Below are 27,329 nucleotides of genomic sequence, written 5' to 3' on the forward strand. Positions count from 1 at the left end.
CATAATATGCTATTATGTAACACAGTTTACCATGAACCTTGTAATATATACCTTGTACTAACATTTTAGCACAATTTTACTGAATGGAGAAACATGGGCCTAGAAATTCGGTGGCGCCAGAAGTACCGCCCCGGAAGGAGTCGCGAGTGCCAGCCGGATATTCAGTCTGAGCGCCCCAAACGGAAGCGCGGTGCTACTCGAGGCGCCCCGCATCCGTCTTGGGGCGCTGCAACTGAAGTTCGCAGCGCGCGGTACTACAGGTCTTCCTCCCCTTCTTAAAGGGGAGGGGCCTGCTGCAGCGCGATCCGAGATCGCGAGTGCCGGCAAAAGAGCCCGGCACCGAGGAGAAGTGCCGGGCTCTTGGGAGACAGCCGGCACAACGCGCGGGGGGGGGGGGGGGGGGGGGCTCAGGAGGCTGGGGAAGGCGGCGCGAAGAGGTGCTGGCAGGCAGCCAGCAAAAAAAATGGCCGCCCCGCACCTCCACCGCCGCAGGTAGGCCCCCCTGAACCGGTTGCAAATTGCGACCAGCGTTACAGCGGGGGGCACTACCAAATTTCACGATCGGAGCGGTAGTGGGGCGCTGCGCACACCGATGACGTCATCGGTGGTGGCGCAGCGCTACCGACTGACGCCGCCATTAGCGCCCTGCTAAATTTCACAGGAGGCATGGCCAGTGGCGCTAAACCCACTAAGTGCCCTCTTTGGGCACTAACTGGTGGCGTAGCCCACCGAATTTCTAGGCCATGATGTCTAATGTTGTATTAAAGAGTGCCATCAAGAAATATTAATTTGAATAATGCCATTTGTAAAAGTCAGCTTCTATTTAATGTGTTTTAATGAACAGGGAATGTTCACTGTCACACTGAAGTGTCTTTACTACTTTGGAGTTCCATTATAGACCATTTAATACATGTACCACTAAAGCCTCTCACTTACATTGTGTAACACCTTGCTTGCTAAAATTCACTTACCTCAGAACAGAATTGTACAAGTAAGCCATGGATTTTAACATAACAGTAAAGCTATGTCTAGCTTTATGTGCTGATGTATTATGTATGTGTAAATGTAGTAATAAAAAAAATCTTTGAAATTAACTACCTATCATGTCAATCAATATATACCTTAATGAAGAATTTGATTTTACTTTGCTTATTAAGGGGAGGGAAAATAAAACATCCTGCTTCAACACTTTAAACAGAATAGAAAATCAATTGCCGGTTGCCAGCCTCGAGTCGGACCTCTGAAATGCTTTGTCATTCACAAACACAACTTACATTTCTATGGCACTCATTACATACATAAAGACATCTCAGAGTAATTCACAAGGTGTGGACTGTGAGTAGATATTGACCAGGAGGACATTTTTATTCTCTAAAATTCTAATTCAGGACTCTAAAACTGTATAACTGTTGAAATTTCATACATTTTTGAAAATTAAGACTTGATGCCAACTGATTTTAGAACAAAGTTTTAGATTATCTGCAGTATATGTAAACTTTAATACACTTCAAATATATCTTCCACATGTGCATGTGTAACTCGAACATGCATCAGTCAGGTGACCTAAAGTCTCTAAACAGATTTTGCATTATTGTGAATATACTGAATTTTAAGGCCAATTAATTAATTACATATGAACACTAACTTTTATTAAATTTGGAATGTGCTGTTACATTTGACTAAAACGTTCTATGTAACTCTTTTCCGATGATGTTTGTATAGAACGCTGGCCTAATTGAACTTACCAATTTTATGTGACAGTTTGTGATGCGTTCACTGCTACAGTTGCTCTCTGACTACTGCAGTTCCAAACTTTGGCTACTGGATGGTGCTGCAGAGCAATTCCACTGCTTACTTCCCCCATCGTAAAGAGGGACTGCGTCAGCTATGTTGGTTACCCTTACTTGCCAAGTCCCAGGTAAGTGCTTTTTTTAAAAAAGTAAAAAATGTACTACAGGAAACTTTTGATTAACCGGCCCCTAAATAACTGGAACGCTCTATCCACCGGCAAAATTCAGGAGTTGGTTCAGGTAACTTTTTTTTTTTTACTTTTAGTTACTTTTTAAAAAAAATTGATTTGTTGCTGTGCAAGGGTGCAGCTGAAGCTGTTGCTAAGCTACAGAGACGCTTGCAACTTGTGCCGATTGTTTTGAAGCTGAAAGCAACAGGGTTTGTTGCTTTATACGGAGCTCTGAGCTCTGTATCTTTTACTATAGCGTTCGGTTATCCGGAATTGTTGATGAACCGGCAACACGTCGGTCCCGTCCGTGCTGGATACCAGAAAGTTTCCTGTACTCCTTTTGAAGTTTTAGCTTTCCTTCATTTTTCTCCATTATAGATTACAATCGGCTATGTAACTCCCACATGGCTACCTACCGTTCACCTGGATGGACAGGTGCAGGTCCAGGTCCCCTTCGCCCAGACGTTTCTCTACCGCCGCTCACCGCCCTCCAGCCTTGCATGACCCCCCTCTTCACCCGCTTTCCAACTCCCTTACGTCCCCTGGTCAGCTGTTCCTTGGCTTGCAACAACCAGTACACCTCAAGTTTCCTTAGACTCGTGGGTCTTTCCACAACTCTATCTCACCTCTTTTCCTGCTTGCATGGTTCCCTCCAACTGCTGTTGTTGCCTCTTACAGCCTTTGTGGGTCTCCTACTGCCTCCATTCTTCCCAGCTCCCCCCACCCCCCTATGTCCGTGGACAAGGCCATGGCTCATTTACTAGTAGTAAATAAGTTTAAAATGAGAAACAATACCATACTGAAGCTATGACATTTTACTTGCAGTAAAATAAATCCTCATGTCACCTCTTGTCAAGTTACATGGTACAACAATCACTATTTATGCAATCAAATAGTACAAATATTACAACTTGTCAAATCATATTCTTCAATTGTGGCAACTTTCTGTCCACTATGACATCCCTATCGACAACTGCCCCCCGCAACAAATGTTGAGAAATCACAGAATTTCTTCATATTACCCAGTGAACACACACTGAAGTCTGTTTCAAGGCAACAAAACATTTCAGGGCTGAAATTATATTAACACACTTGTGCTTCATTCTCATAGTTTCTGTTCTAATTGCAACAGCACAATGCATTCTTGCTTCATAACACTCTGCAGATTGATGATATCCTATATATTATTGAAGATGTTGAGAAACAGTGTCTAGTTTTTTTTTTTTAAATGATTCTTTCACAGAATAATATGTAGAAAATCATGCTCTTGCATACAGGGGTACCAAAGGTTAAATCTTTTTCACACCATCAAGATAGAGCATAGAGATCTTACAGTTGTGAAATGATAAACTAACAGGGCATTGTACAATGTCAAAAGGTACCAAGCGATATGACATGCTAATATATACAGTGAAACATCTAATTTTACATTTAGTATTTGGCAGAGTATTCTGAACTACTGGGAAATCAAAATGCAAATCGAAAAAAAAATGATGTGCCCAAATTTAGAACTCAAGAATGTTACAATCCCAAAGATTCCAATCCAAAAATGTTCAACTTGCAGCTTTGATATCGGAAGAGGAGTAGGCCATTCAGCCTCTTGAGCCTGTCCACCATTCAATGAGATCATGGTTCATCTGTATCCTAACTCCATCCACCTGCCTTGGCTCCATATCCTTTAATACCCTTAACTAACAAAAATCTATCCATCTCAAATTTAAAATTATTAATTGAGCTACCATCTACTGCTTTTTGTGGGAGAAAGTTACACATTTCTATCACCCTTGGTGTGAAGAAGTGTTCCCTAAATTCTCTCCTGAATGGCCTGGCTCTGATTTTAAGGTTACGTCCCCTTGTCCTAGACTCCCCCACCAGCAGAAAAAGTTTCTCTCAATCTACTCTATCAATTCCTCTCCAAATCCTAAAAACCTCAATCAAATCACCCCTTAACCTTATAGTCCAGGAATACAAGCCTAGTTTTTGTAATCTCTCCTCATAATTGAACCCCTGGAGCCCTGGTAACATTCTGGTGAATCTGCACTGCACCCCACCCCTTCCAAGGCCAATAATATCCTTTCTAAGGTGCAGTGCCCAGAACTGTACACAGTACTCCAGTTGTGGTCTAACCAAGGCTTTGTATAGCTGCAGCAAAACTTGCTCCCCTTTATATTCTAGAGCTCTATTAGAAACACTAACACTCCATTAGCCTTTTTAATTTTTTTTGTACCTGACCACTATATTTAAGTGATCTGTATATATGGGTCCCTAAATCACTTCGGACTTCCACTGTTCCTAGCTTTTCACCATTTAAAATACTCAGATCTATCCTTTTTTGGTCCAAAATGGATATGAAACAAGTATTTTTTTTTGACACTCTTCTGATGTTGTGCACTGTTAGCGCAACTTTAATACAGTTGATTAAATTATAATTAATTGCAGATGTTCCTAACTAGGGGCCATAAATATAAGACAGTCACCAATAAATCCAATAGGAAATTCAGGAGAAACTTCTTTACCCAGAGTGATTAGAATGTGGAACTCGCTACCGCAAGGAGTAGTTGAGGCGAATTGCACAGATGCATTTAAGGGGAAGCTAGATAAGCACATGAGGGAGAAAGGAATAGAAGGATATGTTGATGGGGTTAGATGAAGGAGGGTGGGAGGAGTCTCATATGGAGCATAAACCTATTGGGCCGAATGGCCTGTTTCTGTGCTGTAAATACTTTGTAACACAAATGGCTTTTTGCATTTAGATGAAATTTGATTTAGGTTTACACAGTGGGATGATCAATGCTTTTGTTACAACATGTACGTTACAGCAGAGCGTCGAAAAACAAGATGTTGCCTCACACAGTTAATCATCAAGCATTTTGGTTGCCGATCGTCACAGAATAAAAACACTGAAAAATTCATTTTAAAAGTGAAACATATTTGTATAGGTAGGTACACTGTGCATCTATGTAATTTCTTCTGGAATATTTCCAGAAAAAAAACTGAGATGGCTACGATAATCCTTTAAAGCACAGTTAAAATGTCACAAAAAGAGGAAACAATGACATAGGTCATTTTAAATTAAAGTAACTCATTTTCAAATATTGTGTAATTGTAGTAAAAATATGTTTCAGTGCTTTGTAGCATGTTATCTTTAGATGTAGTTTTTGCAGTAGATGATGGTGCAAGTTTAGCCTGATATATACCAATATAAGTTGGTAATCATGTGTGTAAAAATTAGACTAAGTAGAGAAAATCCCATAGCAAGTTCAGTAAAAATTCAATAAAATAGAAATGAAATAACAGTTCATGTGGAGTATGTTTACTAATGTTTAGCCAAATTAACTGATAGTTCCAGGGTACTGAAACGTTTGGTTGGGGGCCACGATTCAAAGAAATGACCTGCTTTAGTACCACCCTCCCCTATTCCCTGCAATCTCGTCCCCTTTATTGACACAATACAACCTCACGGTTTGGTCATGGGTCTGTAAAGAGAGGAGAGACATTTATCTGACGCTTACTTTCTTCAGCATCACGTTGTGAAACCTTTTTGTTTTGAAGGCATATGCATCTCATGGTTCAAATTATGTTGATAACCTGGTCAAGCTTTACTCTTGTGGTTTACATGTTGCCCAAAATCTTCTGCATTACTGTCTACATGCTGTCCTATAAACAAAATCAGATTCTTAATTAAAACAGAAAATGCTGGAGATACCCAGCAGGTCAGGCAGCATCTGCGAAGAGAGAAACAGAGTTAACGTTTCAGGTCGATGACCTTTCGTCAGAACTGGAAAAAAGCAGGAAATGGAACAGATTTTTAAGCAAGTGTAGTGGCTGGGAAATGGGGGAGGGGATGAAAGAACAAAAGGGAAGGTCTGCGATAGGATAGAAGGCAGGAGAGATTAAGAGATATTCAAGGCAAGAGGAGATGGTAATGGGACCTTTCGCCTTGAACTTTGTTTCTTACCCTGTCCCATGATGGCCCTAGAAATAGTAGATGCATTGCTGATCATCTTCCAACATTCGATGGAATCTGGAACAGTACCCATGGATTGGACAGTAGCTAATGTTATCCCACTATTCAAAAAAGGTGGTAGGGAGAAAACGGGGAATTAGACCGGTAAGCCTGACATCGGTAGTGGGGAAAATGCTAGAGTCCATTATAAAAGCTGTAATAGCAGAGCACTTGGAAAACAGTGACAGGATCGGACAAAGTCAACATGGATTTACAAAAGGTAAATCGTGCTTGACTAATCTACTGGAATTTTTTGAGGATGTAACTGGTAAAATAGATAAGGGAGAACCAGTGGATGTGGTATATTTGGACTTTCAGAAGGCTTTCAATAAGGTCCCGCATAAGAGATTAGCGTGTAAAGTTAAGGCACTTGGGATTGGGGGCAAGGTATTGACTTGGTTAGAAAACTGGTTGGCAGACAGAAAGCAAAGAGTTGGAATAAACGGGTCTTTTTCCAAGTGGCAGGCAGTGACTAGTGGCCGCAGGGATCAGTCCTTGGACCCCAGCTATTCACAATATATATTAATGATCTAGACAAGGGAACTAGATGTAATATCTCCAAATTTGCAGACGACACAAAGCTGGGTGGGCGTGTGTGCTGTGAGGAGGATGCAGAGAAACTCCAGGATGATTTGGACAGGTTGGGTGATTGGGCAGAAGCATGGCAGATGCAATATAACGTGGATAAATGTGAGGTTATCCACTTTGGTGGCAAAAACAGGAAGGCAGATTATCTGAATGGCAATAGATTGGGAGAAGGGGAAGTACAACGAGACCTGGGTGTCCTTGTGCACCAGTCGCTGAAGGTAAGCATTCAGGTGCAGCAGGCGGTTAAGAAGGCAAATAGTATGTTGGTCTTCGTAGCGAGAGGGTTTGAGTACAGGAACAAGGATGTCTTGCTGCAGTTGTACAGGGCCTTGGTGAGACCACATCTCGAGTATTGTGTGCAGTTTTGGTCGCCTTATCTGAGGAAGGATGTTCTTGCCATGGAAGGAGTTCAGCGAAGATTCACCAGGCTGATACCTGGGATGGCAGGAATGACGTATGAGGAGAGATTGGGTCGATTGGGCTTATACTCGCTGGAGTTTAGAAGAATGAGAGGGGATCTCATTGAAACGTATAAAATTCTGACAGGACTAGATGCAGGAAGGATGTTCCCTATGGTCAGGGAGTCCAGAACCAGGGGTCACAGTCTAAGGATAAGGGGTAGGCCATTTAGGACAGAAATGAGGAGGAATTTCTTCACCCAGAGAGTGGTGAACCTGTGGAATTCTCTACCACAGAAGGCAGTAGAGGCCAATTCATAAAATATATTCAAGAAGGAGTTGGATATATTTCTTAAGGCTAAAGGGATCAAGGGATATGGGGAGAAAGCAGGGACAGGGTACTGAATTTGGATGATCAGCCATGATCACATTGAATGGCGGAGCAGGCTCGAGGGGCCGAATGGCCTACTCCTATCTTCTATGACCTTCTCTTTTGTCCTTTCATCCCCTCCCCCCTTTCCCAGCCTCTTCACTTGCTTAAAAATCTGTTCCATTTCCTGCATTTTTCCAGTTCTGACAAAAGGTCATCAACCTGAAACGTTAACTCTGTTTCTCTCTTCACAGATGCTGCCTGACCTGCTGAGTATCTCCAGCAGTTTCTGCTTTTATTTCAGATTTCCAGCATCTGCAGTATTTTCTTTCTGTATCAGATTCTTAATTGTTTTGTGTTATAGTTTAAGGTTACTTAAATTCAAAACACCAAATTCATTAACATTATCAAGGAAGGGCATGATGCTAGGGTAATGGCCTGGCTTTAAAGGTAAATGCATAATCACTGGGAATCAAGTGTCAAAACAAGGTCACTTGGATATCCATATGGATAAGGTAGTAAAAGACTTCAATATCAGTTATAACGAGTTGACATTTTTAACAAAAAAAAAGAGTACTTTAAACAGAATGGTTCACTTCAGTTGCTCAGATCTACCTTCATTTAGTCATGATATTCTGTCTGTACTTTACAGTTGTTTCAGAGATGCAATAGAGCGAGCGATACTATGTTTAAACCCGACGGGCGTAAAGATGTAGTGCTTCTTTGAAAATCTAAACATCAATATTCTCTGCAATCAGTAATAAAAAGGCCAAACCTTTGATTATGGCAACACCTAACAGTAATCCAGTTCATATCATATGGTTTTATTATTAAATTCTCACCTACAACATAATTTCTCTGTACAAAACAGCACATCCCACTATGCAGTGCAGAGCCAATTTCAAAAAACAGCAAAGCACATTCAATGTATTGCCTAACTGAATGTAAAACCACCCCATTTATTATTTTGGTTGATCAGTTTGGCTGTGCATTACCCAGCGAGAGGGTCGGTACTTCAGTTTTCATGTTAGCAATATTTGGCAAAAAAAAGCAGCCACTCTATTGCTGATTAAAACTTACAACTGGCAGCAATCTCAAACCTCCTGATGCCTCAAGCTTTAGAGCTAGAGGTGGTCAGGGAGCAGACATCCTGTACAGGACTCTCCTATTGTGACATTATGTACAGGATTTCTGCCAATAGCCCCCTGTTCCCGTTGAAGACATCCTTGCAGTACAGCTTTTACACTGTCACATCAGGGAAAGATCTATACAAAATGTCTGCTCCCCAGCTGCCACAAAGTAAAGCACAGTGATGAGGGAGAACTACTGCACAGAAAACTCCCTTCAGAGCATTTAAAATTATGAACCAATTAACATATGAAATGGCCCAATGGAAGCTAATCCCTTTTGTATTCTAATGTTCCCATTAATGCATTCAGCTCCATCCTTTTCCTTTAAGATAATTTTGAGGAGATCTAATCTCTTTTAAAATCAACAATTTTTTTTTTTTTTTTTTAATTTTTATAAACAGTGTGCTATTTGTTTAGATCTACTTGGTGCTAATACATCACAGCCAACTGCACTCTGCCATGATCACATGGTGTCCGATCAGAAAAAAATCTACGACTCCGTAGGTCCCGAGACTTGCGATCCTGGGCCTCTGCTCTACGAAATGTGCAGAGGGCCAGGTATCCCAGGGGCGCAGGCGGTTCGCAAGCGCCCCTTGGATCACATGGGCCATGGAGAACCCACCAAAGGAGGGAATCCCCTTCACACTTTTGACAGGTCCTTATGCATAGATCTGTCAAACGTATGAATGGGGATCACTTAGTTAAACATTAAATAATTATTTTTTTTAAATCATGTATTTAAAATTAGTTAAAATTACATTAAATTAAATATTTTAAACAAGTCAAATAAACTTACCTTTTTTTTTTATAAAAGTATTTTTAAATTATAAATGAGTGAAACATTTTTTTTAAACTGTTATGCTGGTAAAAGCAGGCGTTACCAGGCTTAAGATTTTTTTAAGTTTTCAGCGGGCAGAAGTTGTGCTGAAAGCGCAACTCTCTGCCCGCGGAGGCCCTTCTGCCGGGCATGCCTAAACCCGGCACTTGCGAGGCCCCTATGGGCGCGTACACACCTCGTACGCATCTGTGGGGGTCGGAAAATCCAGCCCATTGTTTTTTTTTAATGCATCTTTTTGGTGGTGGTCTCCAGTGGTCCCTTTAAGGACTGCTAGTTAGATCGCATGTAGACCAGATAATCCTGAATGGAGCAGGCCCAATGTCTGCTCCGCTCAGGGCAAGCAAATTTGAGAGATGGGCCCATAAACAGGCGTTCGGCCTTTATTAGCATATTCTACAGCGCCCAAACCAATATGGCATCAGATATATTTCCGACTCTGTTTGGGTGTAGAAGACTGGCACCCTAAATTGGACTTCCGTGCCCTCGTTTTCCACCTGTTTTTTTAAAAAAACTGTGCAAAAATACAGAATTACTGTGTTTACCGAATTCGAAAAATTAAGACAGATTAATTTGTTGTTTGTACAGTCAGCCTTTACTCTATCCTAAAATGTATTCATACTAGATTTACTTTTGCCATAATATTGCCTTGATAGCTTCTCAGTTCCAGACATTAACTCTCCTTCTGAAAGATCAGAATTAAAGTGCTTCACCTACTAAAAATTGTAAACTGCCCGGCATTAAGTCATCCTGCATTTGTCAGCAGAGATGGAGATTTTGCATATGCCCGTTTTCTAGGTGACATTTATTTTGTAATCACATATTTGTCACTATTTAATCAAGACTCTAGCAGTTTTTCTCTTGTATTACAAGGGATACAAAACTATCACAGTAAAAAAAATTAAAACAAATCTCGTTAACATTTTGCCACTGAATTATTTCCATTTTGGATCATTTATGAAGATCAATGATGTTAGTGGTAAATATAGTGTTAAGGCATCGTCTTCTATTGAAATGCATTAACATGCAAGTGTAAAACAGTATTATACTTTAATGCACAAGACAACTTTTTCACCGAGTGTATGCTTAATAATAGTCCTAACTGCTGAATGCATTCTATATTGTGAAGCACATAAAATTGCTTAGAATTAATGTATTTAATAAAAATTCACTATAAAACTACTATGATTAGGCTGTCAATTTATAGACACCAGGGCCCAAATTGCATATTGCAAGCTCCAACTAGGTCAAACAAATGTTATCAATTCGGGTCGGACATGGGCCCAGGAGCCTCATTTCAAATGGCCGCCTCTCATCAAGCATCATTGTTATTTCTTGATTGTAAACTAATGTTTTCCACTGGACTGAAGGTAAAAAAAAAAATGTCACTGTATCCTCAGCTGATGCAAAGATTTTGTGCTTCAATACCATTTCTGGAGGCATGCTAAAGTTATAAAGAATCACAAATAGATATAAAAACATAGCAACAGTAAGCCATTCAACCCCTCTAGCATATTCTGCCATTAAATTAGATCATGGCTGATCTGTACTTCAACTCCATTTACCTGCCTTTTCACCATATCTTTTGATACCCTTACCTAACAAAGATCTATCAATCACCCAGAATCCACAGGCTTTTGGGGGAGCGAGTTCTACCCTTTGTGTGAAAAACAACTCCTGATTTTGTTTCTGAATGGCTTAGCTAATTTTAAGATTATGTCCCTTGTTCTGGATTCTGCCACCAGTGGAAATAGCTTCTCGGTATCTACCCTATCGAAACCCTTTATCATTTTAAATACCTTGATTAGATCATCTTTCAGCCTTCGAAACTCAAGGGAATGCAAACCAAGATTATGCAACCTGTTCTCATAATTTAGTCCTTTAAGCCCAGGTATCATTCTGGTGAATCTGCACTGTACCCTCTTCCAAGGCCAACACATCCTTCCTGATGTTCAGTGCCTTAAACTGAATGGAGTATTCCAGATGGGGTCTGACCAAGGTGATGTATACAACTGAAGGATCACTTCCTCATTTTTATACTCCAACCCCCTTGAAATAAAAGGCCAACATTTCATTAGTCTTTTTGATTATATTTTTTACCTGTGTACTAGCTTATAGTGATTTATGGACATGGATACTCAAATCCCTTTGCTCCTCTACAGATTCTAGTCCCTCACCATTAAGAAAATATTCCGATTTGTCTTTCTCGCATTCAAAATGGATGATCTCACACTGAACTCCATCTGCCATAGTTTTGCCCACTCACTTCGTCTATGCCCCTTTTGTAACTTCCTACTCCCATCTACACAATATACTGTGCCTCCTAACTTAGTGTTAATTGTAAACTTGGATATAAAACTCTCTTCCTTCATCCAAGTCATTAGCATATATGGTGAAAAGCTGAGGTTCCAGTACAAATCGCTGGGGAACACTCGTCACATCCCGCCAAGCAGAGAACATTCCCTTTATCCCTGCTCCGTCTCCTACCTCCAACCAATTCCCAACCCATGTCACAAGGTTACCTCCAATTCCGCGAGATCTAATTTTTGCTAATAATCTCTTGTGCGAAACCTTATCAAATGCCTTCTGGAAATCCATAGAGACAACATCCATAGACACTCCGCTATCCACCATGCTAGTGATCAGCTCACAAAATTCAACTAGTTTAGTCAGACATGACCTACCCATCACAAATCCATGCTGACTCTCTTTGATCAGCTCATACTTGTCTTAAGTGCTCAGTCACTCTGACGATAAATTCCAGCAACTTCCCCACAACTGATGTTAAACTGACGGGTCTGCAGTTGCCTGATTTCTCCCTCCCTCCTTAAACAATGGAGTGACATTTACAATTTTCCAATGCAAAGACAGAATTCCTGAATCTAAAGAGCATTGGAAAATTCTGACAAACACATTTGCAATTTCCTCACCTATTTCTTTTAATACTAAAACCATCAGGTCCTGGCTATGTATCTGTCTCAAGTATCATTACTTTACTTATATTAAATCTATTAAGTTCCTCACCTTAACTTATTTTTAAGTCCCCTTGTACCGCTGGTATTTTGCCCTCTGCCTCCACGATGAAAATGGATACAAGGTACTCATTTAACAAGTCTGCCATTTCCTTATTGCCCATTATAGTCTTGCCTGTATTTGTCTTTAATGGGCCCATATTCCCCTTCTCTTGATATATTTATAAAACACCTTTGCTGTTAGCTTAGATATCCCTTTCAAGTTTTCATATTCCTCTTTTTGCACCTTATTACTGTCTTTGTATCCCTTTGTTGCTTTTTATAGCTCTCTCAGTCTGCTAGATTCCCACCTTTCCTTGCATTTGTGCAGCCTTTTCATTTAGCTTGGTAGTATCTCTTCTCATTTGTTGACCATGGTTGCTTAAATATGCAAGTGGTGCCTTTGCCTTTTAGAAATATGTACTGGTTTTGTATCGTACCAAATAACCTCTTTGAATACTTCCCACTGTTTGTCTGTAGGATTGTCGTTGTTGGGTAAATGCACAAACTTAATTTTTTAACATCCCTATTTGAGCATTGGCTCATAAGTTTTAACATTTTTTTGAAACACCATTCTCACTCTCCACTACAAGTTAGCTCCATCTCTTAGCAGCCTACCTTGTCTATCTTACTATTAATGTGCCTATAAAAAGCCCTTTCATTGACAAGTATTTATGTTTATTGCTAATTTGCTCTCAAATTCCCTAAGCCTTTGTAACTTCTCTTTCTGTAGTTTTCCCAAAAACTTTACAGCACAGGAGGCCATTCGGTCCATTGAGTCTGCACCAGCTCCCAAACAGCTATCAATTTCCTCATATTACTGTGTCCTTTCCCCATGCCCTTTTACAGAGTATCTGAAGAAAAAAAACTGGAAAGTGTGGTGTATGTGCCTTTAAGAGCAATTATGGTGTATGTGCCTTTAAGAGCCCCAGGTGTGCGTAATGCCGGTAATTGCCACTTGGGCTATATAAGCCTGTGTATTGTGTATATCCTTTAGAAACCCCCCTCCCCAGACTTGCTTAGTAAATACCTATGAACCAACTCCTGTCTTCAGTGTCTTTATCTACACACGGACACTACAGTGGCGACGAAGTGGAAACGGACTTACCTGCAATTCGGCAGCACCTCAAGGACATCGATTCCTCCAGCGTCCAGAAGACTCAAGGAAGTAAGAGAAACTGTGGTTTCACCAGCTGGCCAAGCTGGTGACAGGTACTGCGCTAATCCTTCCTGGGCGTCAGGCTGGAGCTCCAGCGGCGGGCTCTACAGCTGAGACAGGCAGCGAAATCGGAGGCAAGCAATAACGGACTGGGAGGGTGCACTCGAGAGACGGCCGGCGCGGCAAGCAGGTCAGCGTTTAGACCTCCGTCGGGAACGAGTCTCCAACAGTGAATAAACAGAAACCACAGTAAAACAGCGTGGTTATCGGTAGCAGCGGCGGGAAAGCGCAGGAAGCGCCATATCGTTGCTACAGAGAAAAAAAAAAGCGCGGGAAGCGCCATATCTTTTCTGAAATGCCTAAATCTGGTAATATTGAGGCTTTTGATGGCGAAATAGAAGATTGGACCACATACGTGGAAAGAGTAGAGGTTTATTGCACTGCAAATGGAATAACCGATGAAAAAAAAGCTTCAGTACTTCTGAACTTAATGGGCGCGAAGACATACGGGCTGTTACGAAATTTAATCACTCCAGCCAAACCAAAGGACAAGACTTTTAAAGAAATTGTTGATACCCTGCAGGAGCATTTAAACCCAACACCGCTGCTGATAGCGGAACGATTCAAGTTCTTCAAGAGAAATCAACACAAGAATGAAAGTAACGCTGATTACCTAACCGAATTAAGAAAGCTATCAAAGTACTGCCAATTCGGAGCAGGACTATCGGATTATCTTCGAGACAAATTTGTTTGCGGTCTCTTAAGTGAAGGAACACAAAAAAGACTGCTTTCTGAAAAAGATTTAACATTGGACAAAGCTTTCAGTATGGCTGTATCATACGAAGCAGCAGCAAAAGGAGCTGCAGAGATACAACAAGAGACACAGGACTTCGGCACCCATAAAATGACACAGGAGTTCGGAAGATGTTATCGCTGCGGCAGATCCACCCATAACCAGAGGGACTGCTGGTTCAAGGGCAAAGCATGCAGGCAATGTGGTAAGATTGGACACATTGCACGGGTATGCCAATCTGGACAAAATAAATCCACTGACAGAAAACAAAAAATCAATAAAGAAAAGTACAGGAAGGTACAAATGATGACAGACAATAGCTCCGAAGACCAGAATAGCGATAGCGACTCCGGAAACAAGAGACTAAGCTGTCTCAAATTACATAATGTACTTGCCAAAGAGGATTACCAAACCATTTGGGTTACCCTCACAATAGCAGGGTCCCCAGTTAAAATGGAGCTAGATACAGGATCAGCTCTAACCGTAATAAATCGACGAGATTACGAGGCGCTATTTTCGCATATACCTCTAAAAGACACATCCATTATCTTAAAAACATATACGGGGCAGAAAGTCTACCCCAAAGGAAAAATAAGGGTGCCTGTGGTATACAACGGCAAAGAAATACAAAAGTTGTATTTATACATTCTACAACATGGTGGTCCACCGTTGTTGGGACGTGAATGGATAAGGAAGATACGTTTAGACTGGCACTCCATTCAGGCACTGACGGTGACCAGTAAGGAAAAAAACAATGATGACATCATACCTGAACGATTAAAAGACATCTTGGCCAACGCCAAAGAAGTGTTTCAAGAGAAACTAGGAACCTTGAAAGGCATCACCGCCTCAATAAAAGTGGAAGATACAGCAATTCCAAATTTTTTTAAGGCAAGACCGGTGCCATACGCAATACGTCCGGCAGTCGAGGCAGAGCTGAAGAATTTGGAAAAGGCAGGCGTATTATCCAAAATAGATTGGAGCGAATGGGCAACACCCATCGTTCCAGTCATGAAAAAAATTGAAAAATAACTCTGAGGAACAGAAAAAAATTCGCATCTGTGGGGACTTTAAGGTGACTGTAAACCCGGTCCTTCACACGGTACAGTATCCTCTTCCGAGGATAGAAGATATTTTCGCCTCACTATCCGGAGGGAAACGTTTCACAAAAATTGACTTGGCACAGGCATATCTACAGATGGAGGTTGAGGAGACCTCTAAAAAGTATCTCACAATAAACACACACAAAGGCCTGTACCAGTACAATCGACTGGTTTTTGGAATAGCATCAGCTCCAGCTATCTGGCAAAGAGCTATGGAGCAAGTCCTGCAAGGGATTCCGGGGACTCAATGCTACCTAGACGACATCCTTATAACAGGAGAAAACGACAACGAGCACCTTGCCAATTTGGAGCAGGTGCTCACTAGGCTGAAAGAACGGGGCCTACGAGCAAATCGCCCCAAGTGCGAATTTTTCCAAAATCAGATATCATATTGTGGCCACATAATTAATAAGGAAGGGTTGCATAAGTCACCTGAAAAAATTGAAGCAGTTATAAAAGCCCCAGCACCTGAAAATGTTTCACAATTAAGGTCATTCCTGGGATTAATAAATTACTATCATAAATTTTTACCGAACTTATCAACTATTCTACACCCTCTTAATGATCTTCTACAAACAGGAGTGATTTGGAAATGGAACGAAGACTGTAAACGTGCCTTCCATAAATGTAAAGACTTAATCACATCCGAGAAAATTTTGGCTCATTACAACCCATCACTGCCAATCAGACTGGCGTGCGATGCATCCCCTTACGGCATAGGAGCGGTATTGTCCCATAGATTCCCTGATGGCTCGGAACGGCAGATAGCTTTTGCGTCACGCTCATTACGCTCAGCTGAGTTCAACTATGCCCAGATAGACAGGGAAGCACTCAGCCTGGTATGGGGAGTGAAGAAATTCAACCATTACCTACACGGACAAAAATTTACCTTGCTGACTGACCATCAACCCCTCATCTCCATATTCAACCCTAAAAAAGGTGTCCCCATTATGACGGCACAAAGACTAGAGGTGGTCCCTTTTTCTAGGGGCACACCAATACAACATTGAATACAAAGGGTCAAAACAGCATGGGAATGCTGACGGTTTATCACGCCTACCATTGCCAACGATAGAAGAGGCACCTACAGTAGACCCAGTAGAGATATTCCACTCTACCATAGTGGAATGTCTACTGGTGACAAATTCTGCCATTGAAAGGGAGACAAGAAATGACCCTACTCTTTCACGGGTCTACGATTTAACAGTGAAGGGATGGCCAGCACATGGCGAACCACTGTTGCCAGCATTCTCGCAAAGAAGAGAACAGCTGTCAGTGTGCCGAGGAACCTTGATGTGTGGATCCAGAGTGGTGATTCCACCCAAACTCCAGGATAAAGTGCTAAAGGAGCTTCACGAGGGGCATCTGGGTGGAGTGAAAATGAAGAACCTAGCTAGGGCGTTTGTATGGTGGCCAGGTATCGATGTAGACATCGAAGACATGACCAAGAGCTGCCTAGGATGCCAGAAGGTCCAAAATGCTCCGCCACAGGCCCCTCTACATCCATGGGAGTGGCCCTCATCTCCCTGGCAAAGGGTGCACATCGACTTTGCTGGTCCATTTATGGACTCAATGTTCTTAATCGCAGTTGATGCACACTCCAAGTGGCTGGAGGTAATAAAGATGTCCTCCACCACCACGGAAAAAACCATCACAGTATTAAGGACCATTTGCCAGGAATGGGCTGCCGGAGCAGATATGTTCTGATAATGGACCGCAATTTGTGTCCGAAGAATTCAGAAAGTTCTTAAAGAACAATGGGGTAAAGCACTACACGTCCGCCCCATACCATCCCGCCACCAATGGATTGGCTGAAAGGTTTGTCCAGACCTTCAAGAAGGCCATCAAGGCCATGGGTAATGAAGACATAAAACTTCAGCACAAGGTGGATAACTTCTTATTTGCATATAGGAATGCAACGCATATGGTTACTAACCAAACTCCCGCCATGATGTTCTACAATAGAAGCCTAAGATGCCGGCTGGATTTGGTCAAGCCCAACATCCGAAGGGACGTGGAGAACCGGCAGTTTCAGGGCATGAATGAAAGGCCAACTAGGGCCTTCCAGATAGGCCAACCGGTTTTGGCCCGGGACTACCGTACTGAGAAATGGCAGCCTGGAACTATCTGCACACGATTAGGACCACTGATGTATACCGTGGACATCGGAGAAAGCATAATAAGGCGCCATGCTGACCAAATCATCAAGTCATCCGAAAAGGGACAACCTACACCACCACTCTATACATCTAACGATGAAGTAGAGATACCCATATCTACCTCCGATCCGGTGATACTGGAGCCCGATGAACCCGACACTGGCCTTCAAGCCGAATCAGCCTTGCCAGAAGAACCTACTACACCACCAGAAAGTACTACACCCCCGAGGCGTTATCCGGACCGAGTCAGGAAGCCTCCTGAGAGACTAACTTATAATTAATTAATACAGCAATGTATATTATTTTGCATATAACATGTAATTAATAATTACTTAAAATATGATGTACTAGTTAGCTAGAAGGGGAGGAATTGTGGTGTATGTGCCTTGAAGAGCCCCAGGTGTGCGTAATGCCGGTAATTGCCACTTGGGCTATATAAGCCTGTGTATTGTGTATATCCTTTAGAAACCCCACCCCCCCCCAGACTTGCTTAGTAAATACCTATGAACCAACTCCTGTCTTCAGTGTCTTTATCTACACACGGACACTACAGAAAGTAGCTAGAACTTAAAGTCTCCAAGGACATTTGAAATTAATCTTAATTAAAGCAGAAAATCTATCAATCAATCAGGTTCTAAATTGAAACAGTTTTAGGGGAAGGGAAAAGAGTCAGCAAGATAAGATTGAAGCCATTGTCTTCGGCTTCTGCCACAAACATAGCCACCGATTCCATCCCCCTCCCTGGCCACTGTCTCGGGCTGAACCAAACTGCTCGCAACCTCACCGTCCTATTTGTCCATGAGCTGAGCTTCCAACCCCATATCCTCTCCATCAGAAAGACCGTCTACTCCCATCGTTGTAATATTGCCCGTCTCCGCCTCTGCCTCAGCCCATCTGCTGCTGAAACTCTCATCCATGCTTTTGTTATCTCCCCTGACCTGACTATTTCAATGCTCTCCTGGCTGGCTGGCCAGCTGGCCTCCCCTGTTCCATCTTCCATAAGCTCAACCAAAACTCTGCTGCCCATATCCTAACTCGCACCAATTTCCATTTACCCATCACCCCTGTCCTCGCTGACTTACAATGGCTCTCGGTCCAGCAACCAGAGAAATTCTCATCCTCATGTTCAAATCCCTGTAACTTGCATCTCTGTAACCTCCTCCAGCCCTACAACCAATGTTCCTGCTAAGCTGCGCAGTCCTCTGCAAGGTCCCACACAGGCCACTCACCGGCTTTTCCATTGTATATACCGTGCATTTGCAAAGAGTTGAATGGGCCGTACATTGGGGGAGGCAGGCTATGCAGGAGGCAGTGCAGCTTACGGGGGACATTGCCTACAACCTCAGAACTCTGCGTTCCTCCAATTCTGGCCTCTTGTGCATTCCCCACTTCCTTCACCCCACCATTGGCTGTGTCTTCAGCTGTCTGGGCCCTAAGCTCTGGAATTCCCTCCCTAAACCTCCCCACCTCTCTCATCCTTAAAGCCTTTCCTTAAAAACTATCTCTTTGACCAAGCTTTTGGTCACCTGTCCTAATATTTCCTTCTGTAGCTCAGTGTCAATTTTTGTCTGATTACACTCCTGTCAATTACCATGGGATATTTTACTACATTAAAGGTGCAATATAAATGCAAGTTGTTGTTGTTGACTGGAACGATCAGGTAAAACTGGGGAGGAGTTGTTTTTAATTCATTCTCTGGATTTATTGCGCATCTCTAGTTGCCCTTGAAAAGGTGGTGGTGGGTCCCTCGAACTGCTGCAGTCTGTGTGGTGAAGGTACTCCCACAATGCAGTGCATCCTGTAGATAGTACACACTGCAGCCACGGTACGCCAATGGTGGAGGGAGTGGATGTTTAAGCTGGTGGATGGGTGCCGACGAAGTGGACTGTTTTGTCTTGGATGTTGTTGCAACTGCACCCATCCAGGCAAGTGGAGAATATTCTATCCTGACTTGTGCCTTCTACGTAGTGGAGGTGCTTTGGGGAGCCAGGTGAGCCACTCACCGTAGAATACCTAACCTCTGACCTGCTCTAGTAGACACGGCATTTATGTGGGTGGTCCAGTTGAGTCTTTGGTCAATGGTGACCCCCCCCAGGATGTTGATGGTGTGGGATACGGCAATGATAATACCACTGAATATCAAGGGGAGTTATAAGATTTGTCATGGAAAAGTACTGGCACAAATAAGTTAGAAGGAATATTGTACAAAAATATCCTTTATGTTGTTCTGTTTTTGAGTGTGCTCTCTGGCTAAATCTATCCAATTCCAGTTAAAAGGACAGCGGGAATGTATTTATACTGGATACGGGTATGTCTAATATTAAAATTTTTTAGTACATGCAATTATTTAATTTCTATTTAATATTAAATATTTAATATATCGTGTATATATCCAGTTTCACCAGTGATGTAACAGAATTCTTTTCATTGCTGTGAAAGAGCTATGACTCAGAAGTATGAGTCAAAATAGTCTGCTGTATGCCTAGACCTCAACAGAACAAGCAAGATATTCAGTCTTTATGGATGAAACAGTCCCTCATGAAGAAGCCACTGACTTAACCTTTTAAATCATCACATGGTGGCCAGGCTATGAAGTAAGGCCATGTCTCTGCATGGAAACATCGTCTTTTTCGTTTAGCATTGGACCTCAGCAGTTCCGCTCCCCCCACCCCGACTCCCTACCCCAAAAACAGTAAATAGCAGGTTAGGAGCCAAGGCTAAGTAACTAAATATCATGGCTTGGATACATAGTGCAAAATGGCAGATAGACCATCACATAGTAAAGTAAAACAGAAAATAAATTCACCTACAAATAAAACATACACTGGGAGGAGTGGAGGGTGGAAATTGCAAACAAAAATTCTCAAGGCTGAAGTCACAATAAGATCCTATCCTGGAGTAATTCTAAGCATATATTTAAATTAATTTTGATAATAACACTGCAACTAATTATTAGTTTTTATTTCTGCACAGGTGCAACAATATTATGCACTGTAAACATTACTGCTCATTCAGAGGGAAATAACAATCTTGTGTCTTGGAATAGCAGGCGTTTTGTGTTTAGAAATAGTTTTTGCTCATTGAATTTACACCAGTGAGTCTTCATATCCAGTAATATGATTAATATGTTCTGACAGAACTTGCTCTGTAATGAATACACAAGAGAGAATGATTATGGATCAATAGTGGATGATACTCAGTATTGGCTGCAACAGAATTAATAATGAAACATTTAATGACTTTTGCCATATTGTTGAAACTCAAATGAGCAGAAGTAGTGCAGTGCTAGATCTATGAATTTTCTGAAAATTCATGCCATTATTGTGGAATTTTATATCATACACACATACTAAATGTATCCAGGAGATGTGATCTGATGATGATCCAAACTTATAACACCCAAACTGTAGGCCTTTAGTTTACAGATTCAATGCTTCCTGAATGAGCTGTTTATGGTAGAACTGTCTGTTGCAGCAATTCTACTCCAACCACCAGGAGTGTTTTAGATTCACTGTCTTGGCTTTGCATCAGCACAGGGATTCTGGGCTGCAGCTTCCCACCCACCTGCAGCTGGTTATTTTGCCTAGTGTGCAGTGATAAACACTACCACGCTGATCTGTGCATTGGATTCTAATGACCTTGGTTCCACCAAATTGAAGGCACACTACCGTAAAATGTATACCATTAACTTGCAATTTGAAATCCTACATACACCTATGTCCTGAATTTCTATACCAATGTCTTTCTGGTTTTGAGTGCTGGGAATTTATTATATAGTGAAAAATTATCCTTCAATGTACATGCATTGTTAACTCTGCAAGCTACTTCAGTCGAAAACAACGGAGTAACAACAGAAAACGCTGGAAAAACTCAGCAGGCCAGGCAGCAGCCGTGGAGAGAGAAACAGAGTTAACGTTTCAGGTCGAAGACCTTTCGTCAGAACTGGAAAAAAGCAGGAAATGGAAAGCAAGTTTAGCGGCTGGGAAAAGGGGGAGGGGATGAAAGAACAAAAGGGAAGGTCAGTGATAGGATAGAAAGCAGGAGAGAGATTAAAAGGTAGTGAGAGATATTCAAGGCAAGAGGAGGTGGTAATGGGACAGGTTAAGGAACAAAGGATGGCTCTAGATGAAGTGTGAATTGCGTTGGCAGAGTGAAAGACAGCTGCCATGTGGGGGAGAAGAAAAAGTGTATATATATGTATTATATATATATAATATGAGATAGGGGCCAAGGTTATGATCTGAAATTGTTGAACTCGATGTTGACTTAGGAGGGCTGTAGAGTGCCTAATCGAAAGATGAGGTGCTTTTCCTCGAGCTTACGCTGAGCTTCCATGGAACAATGCAAGAGGCTGAGGACGGTGAGGACCGAGTGGGAATGGAGCGGTGAATTAAAGTGACAGGCCACCGGAGGCTCGGGGTCCCCCTTACCCTGTGGCCTGTCACTTTAATTCAGCACTCCATTCCCACTCAGACCTCACCGTCCTCGGCCTCTTGCACTGTTCCACGTAAGCTCAGTGTAAGCTCGAGGAACAGCGCCTCATCTTTCGATTAGGCACTCTACAGCCCTCCTAACTCAACATCGAGTTCAACAATTTCAGATCATAATCTCGGCCCCCTATCACATATATATATTTTCTTTTTTTTATCCACACTTTTTCTTCTCCCCCACATGGCAGCTGTCCTTCATTCTGCCAGCACAATTCACACTTCATCTAGAGCCATCCTTTATTCCTTAACCTGTCCCATTACCACCTCCTCTTGCCTTGAATATCTCTCAATGTCTCTTAATCTCTCCTGCTTTCTAACCTATCACTGATCTTCCCTTTTGTTCTTTCATCCCCTCCCCCCTTTCCCAGCCCCTAAACTTGCTTTCCATTTCCTGCTTTTTTCCAGTTCCGACGAAAGGTCTTTGACCCGAAACGTTAACTCTGTTTCTCTCTCCACGGATACTGCTTGGCCTGCTGAGTTTTTCCAGCGTTTTCTGTTGTTATTTCAGATTTCCAGCATCCGCAGTATTTTGCTGTTGGAAAAGAACGGAGTATTAGTATCTACAGTACTTTTAAACAATGTTTTTAAATTGAGAAACTTAGGCAAAGATCAAAAGTGAAAGGTTGAAATGACCAACTAAATCAGGAGTCAGCAATATGCAATGTGAGAAAAGGGTCCATGTGACCCTCATAAGGCTGTCATAAGTAAAAACCTTCAAAGGGGTATTGTTCCCATCACTTGTCCTCCCTGGAAGATGATGGACCAAATTCAAATGCAGACGATAAATTAATTAAATAGAAAGCACTTGCTGAAAACAAGCAATAGAAATGTCTTCACTTATTTCTTCACTGCTGCACCAGGGATCTGAATATGAAGATTTTAAAGCTCGACTTTGGAGAGACAAAGGTCCCAATATTTACGGGGAGGTGGTGGATGGGAGGGGGGCAAATCCTGGGGACATGGAGGTCCTGTCAAATTTAATGGCAGGACCTCATTATCATTTTCTTCTTCCGTTTCTCCCCCCCACCCCCCTCACTGGTAGCCAGTGGCAGGAGGCTGCGGCCAGGCCCTGTTGGGGATAGTCTCTGCCAATCGGGAGATTGGGGCTTGGTGGTGGGGGGAGGGGGAAAATCAGAGCCAGTCAATGGGGAGGGAGGGAAAGATCGTGGGTTGGTGGGGAGTCAGGGCCTGGCAATGGGAGGGAGGGATAGATCGGGGCTTGGTGGGGAGTCAGGGCCTGGCAATGGGAGGGAGGGATAGATCGGGGCTTGGTGGGGGGTCAGGCCTGGCAATGGGCAGGGAGGGATAGATCGGGGCTTGGTGGGGGGGGGGGGGGTCAGGGCCTGGCAATGGGGAGGGAGGGAGGGATAGATCAGGACTTGGTGGGGGGTCAGGGCCTGGCAATGGGGAGGGAGGGAGGGAGGGATAGATCAGGACTTGGTGGGGGGTCAGGGCCTGGCAATGGGGAGGGAGGGATAGATCAGGACTTAGTGGGGGGTCAGGGCCTGGCAATGGGAGGGAGGGATAGATCAGGGCCTGGCAATGGGGAGGGAGGGATAGATCAGGACTTAGTGGGGGGTCAGGGCCTGGCAATGGGAGGGAGGGATAGATCAGGGCCTGGCAATGGGGAGGGAGGGATAGATCGGGGCTTGGTGGGGGGTCAGGGCCTGGCAATGGGGAGGGAGGGATAGATCGGGGCTTGGTGGGGGGTCAGGCCTGGCAATGGGCAGGGAGGAGAGGCTGCGATCGGCAGCGGGGGGCGGGGTGAAGGCTTGCTTGCGGGGTCGGTGGAAGCACTCCTGCTCCTCCTGGCCCACAAGGAGTGCTCTAAAAAGCACTTACCTGCTGGATGTAGCTGCTCCCTCCTACATTTAGCTGCCAGGTTTCTCGAGCCCTAGGCTCCCGACTGCACCGTGGAAGCCCAATTTAAATATTATAATGAAGTATCTCGCCTCTCCAAGACGCACGCCACGCTACCCATCGCCGTCAAAATGGCGGCAGTCATGTTCATGTTGGGTTGGGGACACATTCCCCAAACTTTAATTTTTAAACACCCACTCCTTGACCCTCTCCCATCCATTGTGGGGGGGATTAATATTGACCTCAAAGCGATAGGTGCAATTTCTGTATAAATTGTAAATACAGTAAGATTGCAGAGATGCCTACGCTTAAAACACCAAATTTAATTATTTCAATGGCTCAGATTATAAAGCCAACGTGTAACCAAGATGTAAAGATCCAAATGTCCTCGTCTGTCTTGAGTTTGTTAATCTCAGCCAGGGTGGCAGTCAGGTACTACATTTAGTATCAGTGCCCCTGGGATGGGGAGGGGAAAGTCAACTGGTATTTCATTTCTGATTGCTATCCAGTGATCCTTTCTGGAAAACATCCATGTGTAGACATGAGCTGAGGACTAGTTTGGCTTGGCTGTGATGCCCCCACACTCAAATAGCCTGCTGATGGTTGCTACCACATGGGTGAGCTATTAGATGTCTGCTGATGCCCGTGGAACTAAACCCTAGCAATGGTTAGTACCTACAGGACGGAGGGGAGAAAACTGGTGATAAATCTGTGGAACTTTTCACTGAAAGCCTTCAAAATGGAAGATTTTCTGTTTGGCTTTGGGTTTTTTTTTTTTAAATTCGAGGGCAAGATTAGCCATCCATCTCACAACTTACTCCTTATACAAGTTACAACATCAAACAGAAGCTTTTAAAGGCAGGGTGGCAGACCTGTGCCTTTATCTGAGAAATAGATCTGACCTGGAAGAAAATGCTAGAAAATGGGGATATTCTTGCCATGGAAGGAGTTCAGCAAAGATTCACCAGGCTGATACCTGGGATGGCAGGAATGACGTATGAGGAGAGATTGGGTCGATTGGGCTTGTACTCGCTGGAGTTCAGAAGAATGAGAGGGGATCTCATTGAAACTTATAAAATTCTGACAGGACTGGACAGACTAGATGCAGGAAGGATGTTCCCGATGGTCGGGGAGTCCAGAACCAGGGGTCACAGTCTAAGGATAAGGGGTAGGCCATTTAGGACAGAAATGAGGAGGAATTTCTTCACCCAGAGAGTGGTGAACCTGTGGAATTCTCTACCACAGAAGGCAGTAGAGGCCAATTCATTAAATATATTCAAGAAGGAGTTGGATATATTTCTTAAGGCTAAAGGGATCAAGGGGTATGGGGAGAAAGCAGGGACCGGGTACTGAATTTGGATGATCAGCCATGATCACATTGAATGGCGGAGCAGGCTCGAGGGGCCGAATGGCCTACTCCTGCTCCTATCTTCTATGTTTCTATGTATGGTCAATGCCCAGCAATAGGGATGTTTCAGAAGCATGCTTTTCTCTGCCCTCGGCTGCCAAATTATCAGGATCAGAAAAACAAAGGGAATGCGAAAAACAAGTTTCTGCTAGATTGCGCTGGTTTTTTCGCCCGAAATCGTCCAAGCCTGCGCAAAAGATCACAGAATTTTAAACACAAGTTACGTCCAGTGCAAATCGAGTTTCCGCAATCTTTTGCACTAGTTTTAAAATATAAAAAAATAATTTACTAAGAAAGTGACGACTGTACACCAATATAACTAGTAAATTGTTCTGCATAGTTTTTGAAAGTCATTTTCAGTTATTTAAAATCAGTTACTCACAGGTGGTGGACTAGACACTCTGATTAAAAATGCTTATTATTTGTGATAAACCCATTTTCAACTATTAATAAAACTGCACCAGGTTACCACTCTTAAATATATCACGGAATATTTTCCAATGCAAAAATGAAATGACATTCTATAACACTCCCCGATTGTGTGGTTCATGGAAGATTTTACTTTCAGCGATATGCAAATGAGTGAGAGCGGAAACCTGAGCAAAAAAATTACATCAGAAAACTAGCGCAATTTTGAGCGCCATTTGCACCCAAAGCAGAAACTCTATCCCAATAACTCTTTGGGATACAGACTTTAAAAATGTGTTGAATTTCATCTTTCACCCCCTGCTCACTGACCTAGCCTGTTCTTGTCCCTTTGGATTATTGCACATTGATTAATTAGTATCATTGGCCACTGCACCCAATCTGACATCATCCACAAATTTAAACACCTTAAACAACAATGACCCCAACACTAACCTCTGTGGAACTCCAGTCAGCAGGTTTCCACTTTGAAAATTATCCACACACTATCACTCGCTGCTGTCTACCTTCCAGCCATGCATCAATCTAGCTTAATACTTTACCAGCTATCCCATGGGCACACTTGTTGTGAATTAGCTGGTTATATGGGACAGTGTCAAATACCTTTCTGAAATCCAGCTAGAAAACAGCCACTGCCTTAGCCTTATCCATTAGATCTGTAACTGCTTCAGAAATATCCAGCCAGGTGGTCAAACACAATCCCTACCTTCTGAACATATGCTAGCTCGCTCTAATCAGGTCCTGTTCTTCCAAATGGTTGCTTATGGCTAATTAAAGTTAATTTATAAAAATACGATGTAAATGTATAATGATCTAACATACCTCTACAGCAGGCACAATGTCAATGCCAACTGCTAGAAATTCATCAAACTTCAAAAATGGGTTAAAGCAGCTTCCAACATCCAGCAGTCTGATCTTTCCTGAAAAACATACTAACCTGGAAAACAAAATAGACAAAGTCAAATGATTAATTTCATAATTTTGTAGCATACATCAAGCTAGACAAAAGAACTGATGGATGGATGGATGGATCATCACATAGAAAGTACAACTTTGGGATAAAATCGGTTTATAAAATATTTTTAAAATCCTCCCTTGCCCCTGGAAGTAAAACTTCATGCTGGGGTACAGTGCCACATGTGCCAGAAGGCCTCTGGTTCCTTGCCGCAGTGGATTATTCTTTGTGTATGAAGCCAGCTAGTGACAACTGACTAACTGTCTGACTATTGGGGGGGGGGGGGGGGGGGGGGGGCATCATACTCGAGCCCAACCATGTCTTCATTAGACATCCACATTTGTGCAATCTCAAGCAAGGGACACTGGATAGCAATCAGATGTGGAAACCTTGGTTTGATTTTTGCCCTTCCAAGCTATTGGACATTACAGCACTTCCATCATCGCCTCAGCTTACAAGGCAGGGATTGACTTCTTGGTCTGTGTGGCTCAATATAAAACTGTACAGTAGATACAGAGTCATTGGGGTAGGCAAAGATACAAATAACTAAAGCTTTGCTCCAAAAAACATGTTAAATTCTAACCAACTATTGCCATTCACGGGGATAGACCACTAGGCTTAAAATTCAGACTTGCAGAAAAATATGTAGATTTTCCTGTTATTGCACTTCAGCATATT

The 27,329-nt window shown here is 42.7% G+C and overlaps 1 protein-coding gene across 3 annotated transcripts in view; it reads right to left on the bottom strand.

Moving 5' to 3' along the window:
- Positions 1-27,329, bottom strand: part of samtor (S-adenosylmethionine sensor upstream of mTORC1) — a 187,347-nt gene that overhangs the window by 6,812 nt on the left and 153,206 nt on the right. For all 3 annotated transcript variants that reach the window (XM_086009150.1, XM_086009149.1, XM_086009148.1), the window contains one exon: positions 26,519-26,633. In XM_086009150.1, the coding sequence (XP_085865276.1) occupies positions 26,519-26,633 (115 nt within the window). The remainder of the gene's footprint in view (positions 1-26,518; positions 26,634-27,329) is intronic.

Source organism: Somniosus microcephalus, chromosome 16 (genome assembly GCF_052327205.1).
Source record: "Somniosus microcephalus isolate GS21.2 chromosome 16, FLI_Smic_1.0, whole genome shotgun sequence".
In the NCBI taxonomy this organism is placed as follows: Eukaryota; Metazoa; Chordata; class Chondrichthyes; order Squaliformes; family Somniosidae; genus Somniosus; species Somniosus microcephalus.